The 14,423-nt window shown below is 40.3% G+C and overlaps 1 protein-coding gene across 1 annotated transcript; it reads right to left on the bottom strand.

The window, feature by feature from the left end:
• Positions 1–6,746: 6,746 nt before the first annotated feature.
• Positions 6,747–13,860, bottom strand: cxcl12a (chemokine (C-X-C motif) ligand 12a (stromal cell-derived factor 1)). The gene is made up of 4 exons (XM_050071564.1): positions 13,728–13,860; positions 12,021–12,138; positions 10,913–10,996; positions 6,747–9,159 (listed from the first exon to the last, which is right to left on the bottom strand). The coding sequence occupies exons 1-4, from the start codon at positions 13,792–13,794 to the stop codon at positions 9,132–9,134; spliced, it is 297 nt and encodes a 98-aa protein (XP_049927521.1). The 5' UTR covers positions 13,795–13,860; the 3' UTR covers positions 6,747–9,131.
• Positions 13,861–14,423: the final 563 nt, after the last annotated feature.

Genomic DNA, 14,423 nt, shown 5'->3' with positions numbered 1-14,423 from the left:
CCACCAAGGAGGTTATGTTCTCGGTTCAGTTTGTTTGTTTTATTTTTGTCATTGGACAAAATTAAATTTGTTATGGTCATGACGGTAATTTTTTTATTCTGCTATTAACAGGCAGTAGCCAAACACTATTCCTCTGTACTGGAGCCAACTGTAAACGGCTGACTTACAAGACCTCCTTTATGTATCGCACAATTCATACCAGATTGATAGAGAATTCCTTTCAGTCTGAGTATTAGAAAGCCTTTGTTCTAGTGGCTTTGATGTGTTTTATGTAAACTGCAGCAGACAACTGGTTTGTCTGCGAGGTTGCGCTCTCCTGTAACAATAGATGGGATTCCAGGAAGGCTTTGTTAAGTTGGCCAGATGGAGGGAAACAAATGCACCGGGCAGACTGCAAGGTGGATGGTGTTTAAATAGTCCTCAGTGCTCATGACTTCAGCTTCACAGCTTTACTTCACTTCCTTGGTGTAATTGGATTTCCGACAAACTGAGCGGAGGGCACTCCAGGGCACATTGTGAAACACCGGAGAGAAGCTGGAGCTGGGATCCATTTGATGTGAGATCATGTTTGGATGTTGCACCTCTGGTCCTTCAGCCAGAGTGGGCGAGGATTCCTCTGGATAAGCACTGACAAGGCCTGAGATGTAAATGGCGATAGAAATACTGAACTTCTGGCATAGATGTACTGTGAAGAATATTGTGAAATGTAAATATTATGCTCTATTATTTAGTGATGTCCTCTTATCAGTACTTAAGGTTGGATTTATTGTTTCTTCACACCAGTTAAATATATTAAAAGCTGCCTTTCTCCTCTCAGAAAATAATTTTCATGGTCATAACTAACCACACTTGTCATATTAAAGGATCACTTTATGATAGATATGACAGACAAATCACATATTTAAAATCTCGCCAAAACAAACCTTTATTTGGACCAGGGCTGGCCAAATTACGTATAGTGCAGTGTATTAGAAATATGCTAAAGCCATATTCAAGTTTATTTTTAAAAATTTGCTGAGGGCAATTTAAAAACAGGCAGCACTGTATGTACATTGTACAGCCTAATTTAAACAAGATGTTGCAGCCATCTAAAAAGAAATAAAAAACATTTACCTCAGTAACCATGGCAGCAGACCTGAAATGTAATATGTGGACTCACCATTAAACTACTGTAATGTCTAACCATAAACTGTTTAGTAGTGTTGCATAACAAGAAAGTGAATTTTCTCTGGTAAATTGGCTTTTCTGGTCCAGAAACACTGATTTTCTTGCCATGTAAGTGGTTGAAAACTATGCATTTACTATTGTTTGGTCCATGATAATTCTCTGTATATGGCCGACAACCAAAAAAGTTTGGCCACACACCCCATTTAGTCCAATCTCAGGCTGTTCTTGTGCACTGGTCATACATTTTCCTAGGGAAAGTAATGCACAAATTTTGTATATTTCCTATGTAATCATGAACCAGTAATGTGTGTATAACCTACATATTTGGTAAGGCTGCGATCACGTGACCAATGCACTGATAAGAGTAAAGAAGGAACCGTTCCCCATAAGGAGCCAGGTTTGGGTGGCGGATCACAAAACACAAGACTTTACCCAGGAGACCTGTGTTTGGAACTGTGTGAACTCTGACTCATTTTAAGGTACGTTGTCACCATGTTTCTTTTCCTAAACCTAATCTACATAACTTTACGTCAAGTATGTAATATCATCCATGGGGCGCTGATTTGTAGGATATCATACAAACTGCTGTATATGAATATGTTCTATCTACACATGCACAGGTTAAATATATTTGCCACGGAGTCATGTCTTTTGGATTACACACTGTACTTCCTTTATAATACCATAGGTTTTGTGTAAATTGAATTTGTGCCTGTACCATAGCACTATGTTGGGAAAATGTACTTTTCACATGGTTAAGTTCTTTTAAGATTAAAATCTTTGTCAAATTTGAAATAAGGTCAAAGCAACATGACTAACTACCTGATCAAAAACACACAATCCCAAATATTTGTGTATCAGTTACATTAAAATGCTACTCAGATGTATTGTGGGTGAAATGACCGTTTCTACGCTTTGTTTAAATGTTTGAGGATGAACAATGTTTGTGGATGGTATTAGGCATCAGACCTCCATGTCAGTCGCATCTGGACAGCGTGCTCAGGCACTGAGTCACGCTGCAGCCCAACAGAAGGGTCTCTATAGTGATTGGCCTCATGGTAAAAAAAAACACACTCTGTGGTACTGGAGATGAGGCGAGTACAGTATATCAGTTTCATCTCCAGATAATGGTGTAATTGTCTCTTTCTTCTTATGGTTAGTCACATCCTTAATGGAGGGTCTTTTTTCCCTCTCTTTGGGTGTCACATGGCACTCAGAGCTACATATGGGGAGACATTAAACACAGCCTTCATGGGGACACCCGGGTGGATCAACCAATTAGGATGTGGGTGATAATCCTGAGAGGAATGGAGATGAAGGGAAACAGTGTGTGATATGCGGGTGAGGTTTAAAGATGGTGGAGTTTCAGCTTCTCTGGGCCCCACAGACCGAGGCCTCCTACTGTCCCCTGAGAGTGTGACTCCTTTGTGTCTCAGCCATACCTAAGATCCAGAGTCTGCAGCAGTTCTCCTGAGCTTGAAAACAGAATCACACTAAAGGAATTTGGACCATAGCTGGTATTATCGTGCGGATGAGGGCCCCTATGTCCATGTAAACATCTGTGTGAAGATGGATGGTGTTGGGACTCATAACCTTGGCAAAATTAGCACATGAAAGGTAGAGAGACTGCAGGAGGGCTATTTTAACCGCTCATATGGGCCCCTCTATTAGCCTCCCATTCACTCTCAAACAGACACACGCATGCCGCTGTTATTACACACTGCATGTTGGTCACTTTCAACATCCGTCGCAGTGACTAACTCTTCCGAGACAATCGGCTGAGTAATTTTGTCATAATTGTGATTAATGTTCTGGCGGGTCACTGGCAGTGTTAAGGCAATTAACAACACTCAGTGCCCCCCTTCACACAATCAACAAGTCATTTGCAAATCATTACTTGCGATTTTTCGAAGCGAGAGTGTGCACTCGTGGAAATGTGCTACAGGTCATCTGATACAAGAACAGCTACGACTCTGCTAATGTCTCCCCTGGGGAGTGTGATTTTGGTCGACACGATGCCCCAGGGCAGTGGCCTGGTCCGGGACAGGGGGGTAAATAAGCAGCAGGAGGGGAGCTGTGGTTGAGAGAGAGCAGGAGTTGTGGATATACACACACACACACACACACACACACACACACACACACACACACACACACACACACACACACACACTAATGCACATTTCAAACCATCTTTTTTCCCATCTTTATTTTCTTGACTCGCTTCAGAGTCTAAAGCTGGGTGCCAAGGAATTTGGGACAACCCTTCAACCGGAAAAACTGAAGATCAATCCGGCATGACGACCAAGTGTCTGCCCTGCAGTAGCTGACCCTGTGCTCAGAGCTAATTGCTGAGAGGGCGAAACAGAAGATGTAAAGTTTTCCTTTAGGGGATTAAAAGTGGATGCAAAACTAGTCCATTCACTGTTATCAGTAGGCTTTAAAAAGATACACGGATGTCAGAGAGTTTACCACAACAATAAACATGTTTTTCCTCAAGTGTGGATGTACATTCGACCAGATAACAGAGGTGTGGACATGAGTCATATGACTTCTGACTTTAGACTTGACTTCACAAAATCAAAAAAGACTAGCAACTCAAGAGGATTCTAACACCAATGATATGTGACTTCACACGGACTTAAGCCTTTTGACTTGAAATACTTGATACCTTCTTCAAAACCCAAAGATTAAGAAGTATATTATTTAAAAAGTTTGCCGCAAATCAATTAATTTCCCTTTATTTCTTGAATCAACAAACGTTAAAGGTATTCATTCCAAGCAAGGTGACACTTAATTCCCCAGATGATCCACTTTGGTTGAACCAATCCAACAGCATCCAGTTGAGTTGCAGGAGAGAACCATGAAGAGCTTAGTTACGGTACTGAGTGCAATTGGAAAAATTGATACCGAAGATAATGACAAAAACTGTGATTGGTGGTTGAAAAATGAATTGCAGTATTTAAAACGTGCAGGTTTAAAATTACAGGCAGACGCACAACAACTTCCAACAAAACCTTTTAACATATAAATACGAATTTTAAAAAGCATTCATTCTGTGAATAGGGAATTATGACTTGTTTAAGACTCAAAACTCAAAATTTAGGACTTTGTACTTGTCAGTGTTGTGTTTGGACTTCACTCAGGAAAGCTTGTCTTGACTCAGGACTTGAATGCAAAGACTTGATACTAACATGTGGCTTGCAAAATGCTGGCTTGGTCCCACCTCGGCCAGATAAGACATACAAACCAGAGAGCATTCTCATGGTTCAAAAGCAAATATAATCAGACCTCCAGTGGATCACAAAGCACTGAGGAACACCAGATCTGTGTGCACTCACATCGTCACCCTGCCAGTTCAAACAATTCCAAAATTTCAGATCACAGCTGCTCAGTAACAGACCTGATAGTTTTCATTTCCATCAAGGAGATTATTGTTGTTTTGTAACATTTTACTCCTCCGTGGTCAAAACCACACTGACAAAGGAGTGTCTGCGTTTTGACCACCTAAAATGCTCCACAGGGCAATTTTCATGATCCCTTGACATTGCGGGTGGTGACAAACTATATGGGCCTTTAAATTGCTGTGTTCAGCTGCCAGCATGGCTGGAGGTACTGAGCCAAGTTAATAGTCTTGGAGCAGAGTTAGGAAGTGACATCACACATGTGTACATACTCACTGATACACACACATATACACACCGACTAACATTAAAACTGACCCTAGGTTAACTTTACCACCTTGTAGTTTTTATTAAAAACTGGCCTGACCGGGGAGAGGAATGTCCGCTGGGACCTTCTTGAAGTGGCTTTACATGACCCCTGTTACCTTCTCATGCACACGTGTACGCACACACAGACACAAAAAAATCATATTTTCGTGCTCAGCATTTCATGATGAATAACCACTAAGTGGAGTTTCACTGGCTGCACATCTGGGAGCCCTTACAGCTAAAGATGGAGGGAACATACTGTAAGTTAAATGAGCACAAACGTCCTGCGCGTCCCTTATTTCGATGTCACTCTTTGCATTTCACATGACAATTCTTTATTCGTCTGTCAAGGTGTCAGTTTTTTGTCTGACATTGCGGTTGAACTCCAAACCCCAGCAGGGTTTTGAAGGCGATGCTGCATATGATTTTCATATGTCCTCTTGTGTTTTGTACATTCCCCGGCCTCTGAATGAATCAGTCCAGCACTGGCTGTACAGTTCATACCAAGGTGCTGAGTAGCCTTCTGGTTTAATTTTTTTTTCTGAATATTTCGCAATATCATAAAACACAGACCTGAATCAACCTTTTAAACTCAGTTCTTGAATTAAAAGTTGCTCTTTCAGGGATTTTCTTCTCCTCCAGAGGGACAGTGAGTCACAGCTGTTTAGTTCTCTTAGGTTTGGTGATGAATGTGTGAAACACGTTGGGGGAGCAGATGTGTGGTGTGTTGATTTAGGCTCGGTGCCCAGCTTGCCTCAAGTACCAACATGACACTGAGGAAGATCTGTCATGTATATGTGCTAATAATTCATTTAATCATGTTGTTCTGTTACACTCCAGTAAACTTGAAGTGCAGCGCCATTAGTGCTTTTACACACCTCATTTACTTTCCAAGGCCTCTTGTTTAATCTACACTTTGTTCTCTCTATATATTTAAATGAGCTGTTGTGATTCTCAGACACATTTTATATGAATGAGCTAATCTTATAAGCAGTGTAATGTTTTCAGACATTTCTTGCATTTTTACCCCATGTTTTCCTTTTACAGGTAAATGTAATATGCACATAAAACACAACTTAAACTACACTTCAGGCTTCATGGCACCAGTTACAGTCCCTGCATGGTTTAACTGGTGGGTGTTGGCAGTGATCCCAAGAACACATTGACTTAACTATAACAAACAACTGCTTTTCATTAGAGGACATGTCATACTTGTATGTTTTGGATCAACCCACATAGAGCAGTGACAATGTAGATAATTACTAACCTGGTCTAACAGAACTATGTGAAACGACCATGACCTCTGAACGCTACTTTATGTGGTGGTGGCACATATTGTGTTGAAATTACATGCGGCACCATGGAAACAATGCCACTGGAAAGTCAAGGAGGATCCTTCCAAGAAATTCAACGACAGAAATCCCCAGGTTCAACGACATAGTTAATATTATGACCCCAAGAGCAAGAAAGTCCGCATAGGGAGGGGGTCAGGGTGGGTGGTTTCGGATGGATGAAAGAAACACCCAACATTCACCTGGGAGACTGTTGCTTGTTTCCCTTGTGAAACTAAAAGTCAGTTGACTTCTTGTAACTTGACATTCTTTATGTAGTTATGTCATGCACGTGACATACATTTATGGCGTTCTTACATCCCATATGTAACAAAGCACGTTATTATAATCAAAAACAGTCTCTTTCTAAACCTAACCAAGCAGTATTGGTGCTTAAAACCTAACATGCAGCCACCACATACAATACGCGCCACAACCACATAATGCAGTGTTCAGAAGTCATCGTCATTTCAAATGTATCTGTGAGATCACACTGATAAGTACATGATAAAATATTGATGATTGAAGGCAAATGACTTGTGAGCAATTTTAAGTTTAATTGAAATATGCTCAGTGCACAAATGGTTTACTCAGAGTACAAATAGTTCACACTTAAAGATATGAGGATGTGTCCTCTGTGTGATAAAAATGTTACATGAGACAAGCTGCCCAATCTTCACATTGCACGGGAGGAAAATACTTGTCGCTACCTGCTGATGCCTGCAGTGATATCAGGTTAACACAATCAGTCCGTACAGTGATTTAATCTTAGTAATTTCCACTCCGAATTTGCACACCAGAGCTAAATCAATGGCTTTATCTCACACGAGCAGTGCTGCTGATTCCGCTTTAATCCCGCTTTAACTGGAGTTCAAAGCTAATCAGCAAATACAGCGAAAAGGGTCGAGGACTGCCACTCACAGGCCTTTATCTCTCCCTGATGTTTCAATCAGCGGACCACTCTCATCACAGAAACTACTGTGCTCCGCCTCACATAATGCCCCCAGAGGGAAGTGAAAAGTTCATCCCTTTTAGCCCTAATGTTTTCCTAATGGTCGCTTGTTGAGTTAATAGTTAAATAACAGGCAGAATCATTGTCCTTGCCTTTTATTTGCCCTTGTGAGTAAAGCTAAACACATGTTCACGCATCAAAGTCTTTAGATAGACCTTCTGACCTGCTCATACAGTAAGATTACAGCAGCTGTGTGTGTTGGCTCTGGAAAACCTTGATTTACACCAAATACAAAGAGTCACTCAACTGAACTGTGTGTACGTGTGCATCTGTGGCTGCATATTTACGACGAAAAAGGCTTGTAACATGTTGAGGAAAGCATATATTAAAATAATAACCAGAACATTTTAAAGATTTCCTTTTTTACTGACCAGCTTCACAATAAAACACTGGCTGGATGACCCAATTGTGAGAGTACAGTTCCTCCATTTAAATGTTTAGATTTAATATATAAATGCAGACAAGAGTACAAAAATAAAACATTTGTATAATATTAATTTTACACGTGACAAGGAGATTTAAATGGATAGGTGGAGAGATTTCCCAGGCGTTAAATGCAGTTACACATTCAATGATCAGAGATAACAGAATGGAAACAGCATGATTAACATAGAAAAGGCAAAAGACAGAATTTAATGATCAGACCTAGTGAGTAATAGTAAATGTTGTTAAAATACATCAGATATAAAGTGCATTGCTATCTGCATGACAGTTGTAGGTAGTCCCATCTATGTACATCTATTTATTGTCAGTAATACTACTTCTACTTTTTCTACTGTGGCTCTCAGTTTAACATAGTGTGGTAACAAACTGCAATACACTCTTCATTGAAATGGACATTCATACTACGGGTTTATTTTAATCAGAATCCCGCTGACATAAGTTCTTTTTTTCAGTTCGAAAAGACATCTAACTGTAATTGGTGATTTCCACCATTTAGTTCCTAACATCTCTTGCTAAGCGTCACAGCTTTATGATTCCAGTAAATTTCGTTTCATTGGTCGCCCAATTAAAACAGTTTGGTATCCAGATGTTCAGCTTTTTCTCTACGAACGGAAAAAAGCAGGCATGTTTGGTAACACACGGTCGCATAATCACAGCCACAGAACAGCTCAGGAAATGCTCGAGCTCTTCTGGCATCCTAATTTCCATCACAAAAACATTGTAATAGCCATTTTTACTAGGATCTTTTATACATCTTATATTCAGTCTGGGGGTAGCTGGCAGCCATTGAAATTCCACGGTGCCAATTAAATTGAAACATGAGTTACGACATGGCAAAGTCTGCGACTCGGCTCGTTTTTGAGAGGAGAGGCGACACATTGTTGTTCATTTTATACAATTTAAAATCAGAGATGGTGAGGATATGCAGATCCCATGATTGGGATTAGATGTAATGAATCTGTATTCTGCTGCCTTAGCAGAAAACACAACTCTGCGACTTGCAAGTGGGATGTTAACTCCTGTTTGTTGTGAAGAAAATCCACTCGCTGACCTACATCCCCCCTTAAACACTTTGACCCCAGGGTCGATCCTTTCTCCTAAATGACAGAGAGGCCAGAGGGACGAGAGAATCTCCAAAAATAGCTCTTTACTGTTGATGTCCATTAACAAAAAAAGTATATACATTATAGTTAGAAAAACATACACTCACAGATATAATTGCACTTTGCACTAATAACGTCTACATCTCTATAAGTGATGAGAGCGGTGACGGTGAAGACTGCGACAGGGCTGGTGAGCTGGTGTTCACGGTGAAGAGTTGTAGATTCATTCCATGCAAAAGGCTGCAGCGTGGCAGCCGGGATAAGTGCTGTTCAACATACCAGATGATCTCATATCACATGTTACATAGCTGTGATGGTTCAAACCCTCAGTGATGGCTCAGGAGGATATCTGCAGGAGATTTTAGTTACTCTGTTTGGATTTCTTCATCCTGGTGGAAAAAAAGCAAATTCATTGTGAGGTTTATACCACAACATTTTCCCACCAAAATTTACGTTCATTTGGACAAACACTTGGCTGTGAAGACATAACTAGTTAACACCATGTTGAAAATGAATGAGTATTTGTTCAGCCATGATTAGATGTCAGGATTATAAAGAGAAGGTGCCAAATTCAGGACACATTTGGTCCCAGCATTCTCAGCAAAAACAAAAACAGCTGCTTCAACTTTACTGGGCCAAAATGTTTTTTGACCTCTAATCAAGAACTTAACAACTTGAATTAATCCTGCGTTCAGTTTCAGCTGGTTAATCAGCCCCTTTTAAGCCCATAAGTGAGTTGGAAATCTCTGACTCCAAACCTTTGAGTCAAGTACTTGTTGACAGGTTGAGTTTTTCTTTCCAAGAAAATTGTTTTGTAATTTTTGACTTCATTGCTAGTAAATGAGAAACATAACCCTGTCATCGTTCATCTAAAGATGTAATTTTTGCAGAACATTAATTTGCAGCAGCTACAGAGTGATAAACACATACCCCTGCACGTACTGTATATTACCAGGATAAACACTTGAACTTGGGTGGGCAGTTTAATTATTGACATTGGAATAACATTCTTTAAATACTGAGCCACATTTCAACTGATGAAAACAGTAATCACGGTCTCATTTACTTGACTAAAGAGTAGCATAATGCATGACTTACAATGGTGTGTCTTTAGACACATTGTAAATAGGTTTGTCCCTCTATGTGTAATTGGAAACACATTAGGTCTGATCCATTTTAAACGACCGCTGTCTACTCTTTACATTGGGCTGTTTTGTTATGCAGAGGACCGTTCACACCTTGACGAGTCAAGAGCTCTGCAATCATGCTCGAGACAGACAGTCTGCCGGGGTGTGGGAGGGTATTGAGTGTGTATGTCACAGGATGGAGCATCAACATCCTCAGTGATAGCAGCAGGCTATTTAGTTTTCTTCATGGGGAAAGAAAGGAAATTCACTTTTCTTTTGCATCCCCAAACTCTTTATCGGTCTCCATAGTGCAGAAGAGTTTGTTTCATGCAACCTCTACAGGGGTGCTTCATCCTTAGAAGAATATGACTGCACAGAGTTCAGGATGGCAACTTAATCCCTTCTACAAACTCTATGGTGCCAACGTTTTTCAGAGAAGTGTCTCCTTCCTCTGGGCAGGAAGCAGACAGTTGATGTTGGCAGTGATTTTAGCCCTCTCAGTCTGAGACAAACTATGCATGTTGTTGCATTAAAGTCACATTAAGTGACCAAAAAGCACTTCTATTATATTAAACCCATACTGAGCTGAAAACACATTAAAACTGTGTCTTGCATAAACAGGGATGACCAGGGATTAACCCATAACAACAGTCTTGTTAGAGCAGATTAAACATGGTTTTGAAGTTTGTGTTGTATCTCACATCAAACCCGCAGTTTGTGTGTGAAAGTAGAAACAGTCTCTACTCGCACTTTGTCATGTTTCAGCATGTCTCAAGTTTGCGCTCCAGTATAAATTGAGCAATTAAAAGCTGTCACTTTCACAATAGTCCATTGATCGATGTCCAAATGGGCCTTTTGCCTCCCTACATTCAATTTCAATAGTGTGGAACTGATTTTACGGTGCTGCTGATGAGTTATTTGTTAAAGTTTGACAACTGACAGCAGCTGACAGACCCACATATTGCAGCAAACACACAATCCACAACCAAAATCAGTCTGATTTGATGCAGCTTACTTGTTAATGGCATTCTTCAGGTACTGCTGCAGCCACCGGATCTCCGGGTTCACACACACCTCTTTGTTTGTCTTCAGCTTGGCACTGATAGAAAAAGGGAGATTTCAGCATGTGTCAGTTATGCCTCAGTTGAAGATGAAAGGTTGAATTATGCAAAGCCAGTGACATCAGGTGTCTTCACACATTCTCATTAAACAGAATGAATTAACACGGTTTTGTCAGTTTTTCACAGTGGTGACCAATCAGCCTCATATGTGATGCTGCTACAGCTTAAGAACATGTGCATTCATGCAGCCCAAAGTTGAGTTTTGTGTTTCACCCTTGACTGAACTGCCTAATTAATGTGTCGTAAAAATTTGAGTACATAAGAGTGGAACAGTCAATCCGTCAACATGTGGCCACGTTCTAAATCCAGCATAACCTTGTGGTTATTTACAGAATGGGTCAAGACTGGATCATATGTCTCTATGTGGGAGATCATGCCTCCTTTGGTGCACACGTCCTGTTTTTATGTAACAGAAATCTGTTTTCTCTCTTCCTGTTGTGGATTTCTTGAACCTGCCAATTATAATTCCCCTGCATTTAATTGTTCCTGAAGTTTTCCTGTCTATTGTAACCGACTGCACTGTGCTTGTGTTTCTCCTCACTTTAACTCGTAAATTCACTCCACACGAGGCCGTAAGAATGAATGAGATCAAACCCAAAAGGTTGTACGCGCAGCACAAGGAGGCACAGCTGCGTGACAAGCAAATGAGAAGCAAACCCATTTACAAAACCCACAATTATTGCTTTCCTGTCGAAAACAAAACTGCATCCAATTTCCACCTCGCTTTCACGTTCACTCATACTCAACTGGAGCACTTCCTGTGGATGCGTCAGCAAGACCTGTGGTAAATGCTTTTCTGTGCATGTGTGTGAAAGCGAGTGGCAGAGGGGCGTGTGTGTACACACGCATGCACAACTCTTTTCTCTGGCCTGTCACCTCTCTGAGATTGATGGTGAGAAATGTCCAACAAGGAGGAAACCTGTCTGACGTTTTAAGGACAGGGTGGAAAACATGTGATTCTCTGAGGTTGTGAGGGTGTGCATTGAAAAAGAGAATACTCACATCACTTGGAAGGGGCAGTTGGGCGTGTGGATGAATCTGAGCTCCCTGATGTAGCTTCGTGGGAGGCTGCTGACTGTTGAGCGGCAGTGGCATCTCTCCACCAGACTGATGGGCTTTGCTGAGGAAGAGAAGGAGAGATGAGTATCACTTACCAAACCAGCAATGTGTGTTTAAAGAGAGAAATAAAAAAAAAGATTAGATAAAGGTGTTGATCTCCTGTGGAAGCTGGGGTGCTGCTAGATATATTTTGTTGAATATAAAGAAAATTAAACATTATCACAACAGTCAAATGAGCTGAAAATGATGGGAAACTCATAAATCCATGTATAACATCCTCTTTGACAGTTCAACAAGTTAAAGCAGCATGCAAAGCAGCTAAAGCTTCTGAAATCTGCAAAACGCCCATGCACTGTACTGTACATCCTCCATTATCATTCATCTTTTGCAGGGTTGCAGGAGGATGGAGCAAAAAATTACATTAAATCAAGATTTCATGTTTAAGCTTTACATGTTTTTCTTGCTTGCCCCACAGAACACACACAGAGGTTGGAGACATTTACATCAGGACTTCTACACCCACCAACACTAAGCTCTTTCAGTCATACACACGTGTACTGTGTGGTCCTTAAACTTCATGATGGATGTGCATAGCTACTTTCCATTACAGCCTCAGCTTTCAGAAGATTTTTGCAGTAGATAAATGTGGAAAAATAAATAGGACTGTGTTTGCTTTTTTATCATGAAAGCTACATGACATAACTCAGAGTTAATCAGGCTTCCAGCAGTGTTGAAAAAATGCATGGAGTTATTATCTTAAGGTGGAAGTACACTCAGAATAAATAAGGACATGAGCAAAACAAAATAATTACTTTTTAAAAAGGGAAACTGAGGTCACACAAACAGATGGTGAGAAACACCACTATAGATTAAACTCTATGCTAATTATTTTTTACACATGATCCCGCGGTATTACCATGATAAAGGGCGCAACACCTTCAAGTTGGGTGACTGATGTCGCCATGTAGACTAGCTGTGGCTTTGTCTTATAGCTGCCTCATTTGGGCGTAATTAAACGAAAACAAAAGAGCAGAACAAATACACACTCTGAACGGTGATCCGACTGGGAATGTCTACTGCTGGAACCACATGTGCTGCCTGTTGGTGCTTTACGCACGGCGGAAATGTTTTCCCCAACTCCAAATCAAGCCCATGCATCCAATAAACTACATTTGTGGAATGAAAACTATATTTTTATAAGAATTAAGAGGCTGGCACTTAATTTAGGCAACATTTGCACGTTAATTGTATGTAATTGGAATTTTGCACTTGAATGAAATTATTTCAGTTTAATTAGATTTGTTGTGAAAAATTAGACTTAACCATGACATTTCAGGAATGATTAGTATAAACATGACATAATAAATGCAAACATTTACCAGGGTTATATCTGCAGTCTACTATTATATATTATATTGCGAAAAGATATGCTAATTGTGGAATGGAAAGGCGCTTATTTAAACATTCTTCTCTCCTGATGCACTTTTAAAATGAAACTTTCTAGATAACAATATGATGCATCCTGGCAATGAAAAAGCTCTTATAACTTGCAGATAATCACTCCATTGTACACAGATCGCTGCAGGGAATTTAAAAAGTCTAGTTAAACTGAATCAACAACACACAGTAAACCACAAAATAGTTTCATACCTTGTGCTGGAGGCGTATATGTCACCACCATGAGCGCAGCCACGACTGCCAGCAGCTTCATATCCATTGTACGATAATGCCACAAAGATCTTTTGATCCTGCTCTGAGTAAAGTCCAGAGAATCTGTGACAGACGGGACCGCGCCGGAGTGTTAAATTGCGCACCAGTGTCAAGCCGGCAAGAAAAAACAGATGATACTTCCGGTCATGGATAGCAAAATAAAAGCGATAAAGGGCACATGCTTCTTTTCAACGACTATTTAACAAGTGATATCATGTATAAAATTACAAACGAACCAAAAAAGTAAGATTTGTATTTCTAAAAAATATACTTTTCGCAATATGTAAGTGATTGAGAACTCACAATGTTTGTTTTATGCTTTTAGGTTTGTTTTTTTATGCTTTTATTTTGTATATCGTTTCCTGTGTCAGTGGGATGATCAGGGTTGACAGCCAAATTACGCACGGAGCTCAATAGAGACGCATCACGACCCCCCACCACACGCACAAACACAACTACCTCCTCCTTTATCATGCGTGTAACCCAACATTTAAAAAGTCATATTACACTCTGTAATTTAGCAGTAGTGTGTTATGGAAGATTTTTTGGCATGCTCTGCAAACTTCATAAGAAGTTAATTTGGTTCCCGTTTAGTCATCTAATAAGAAACACAAAATGTGCCCACCAGGCAAACAC

Source organism: Epinephelus moara, chromosome 19, assembly GCF_006386435.1.
Source record: "Epinephelus moara isolate mb chromosome 19, YSFRI_EMoa_1.0, whole genome shotgun sequence".
Lineage (NCBI taxonomy): Eukaryota > Metazoa > Chordata > Actinopteri > Perciformes > Serranidae > Epinephelus > Epinephelus moara.
The sequence above is the reverse complement of the archived record's forward strand: the minus strand, read 5'-3'. Positions and strand labels throughout refer to the sequence as shown.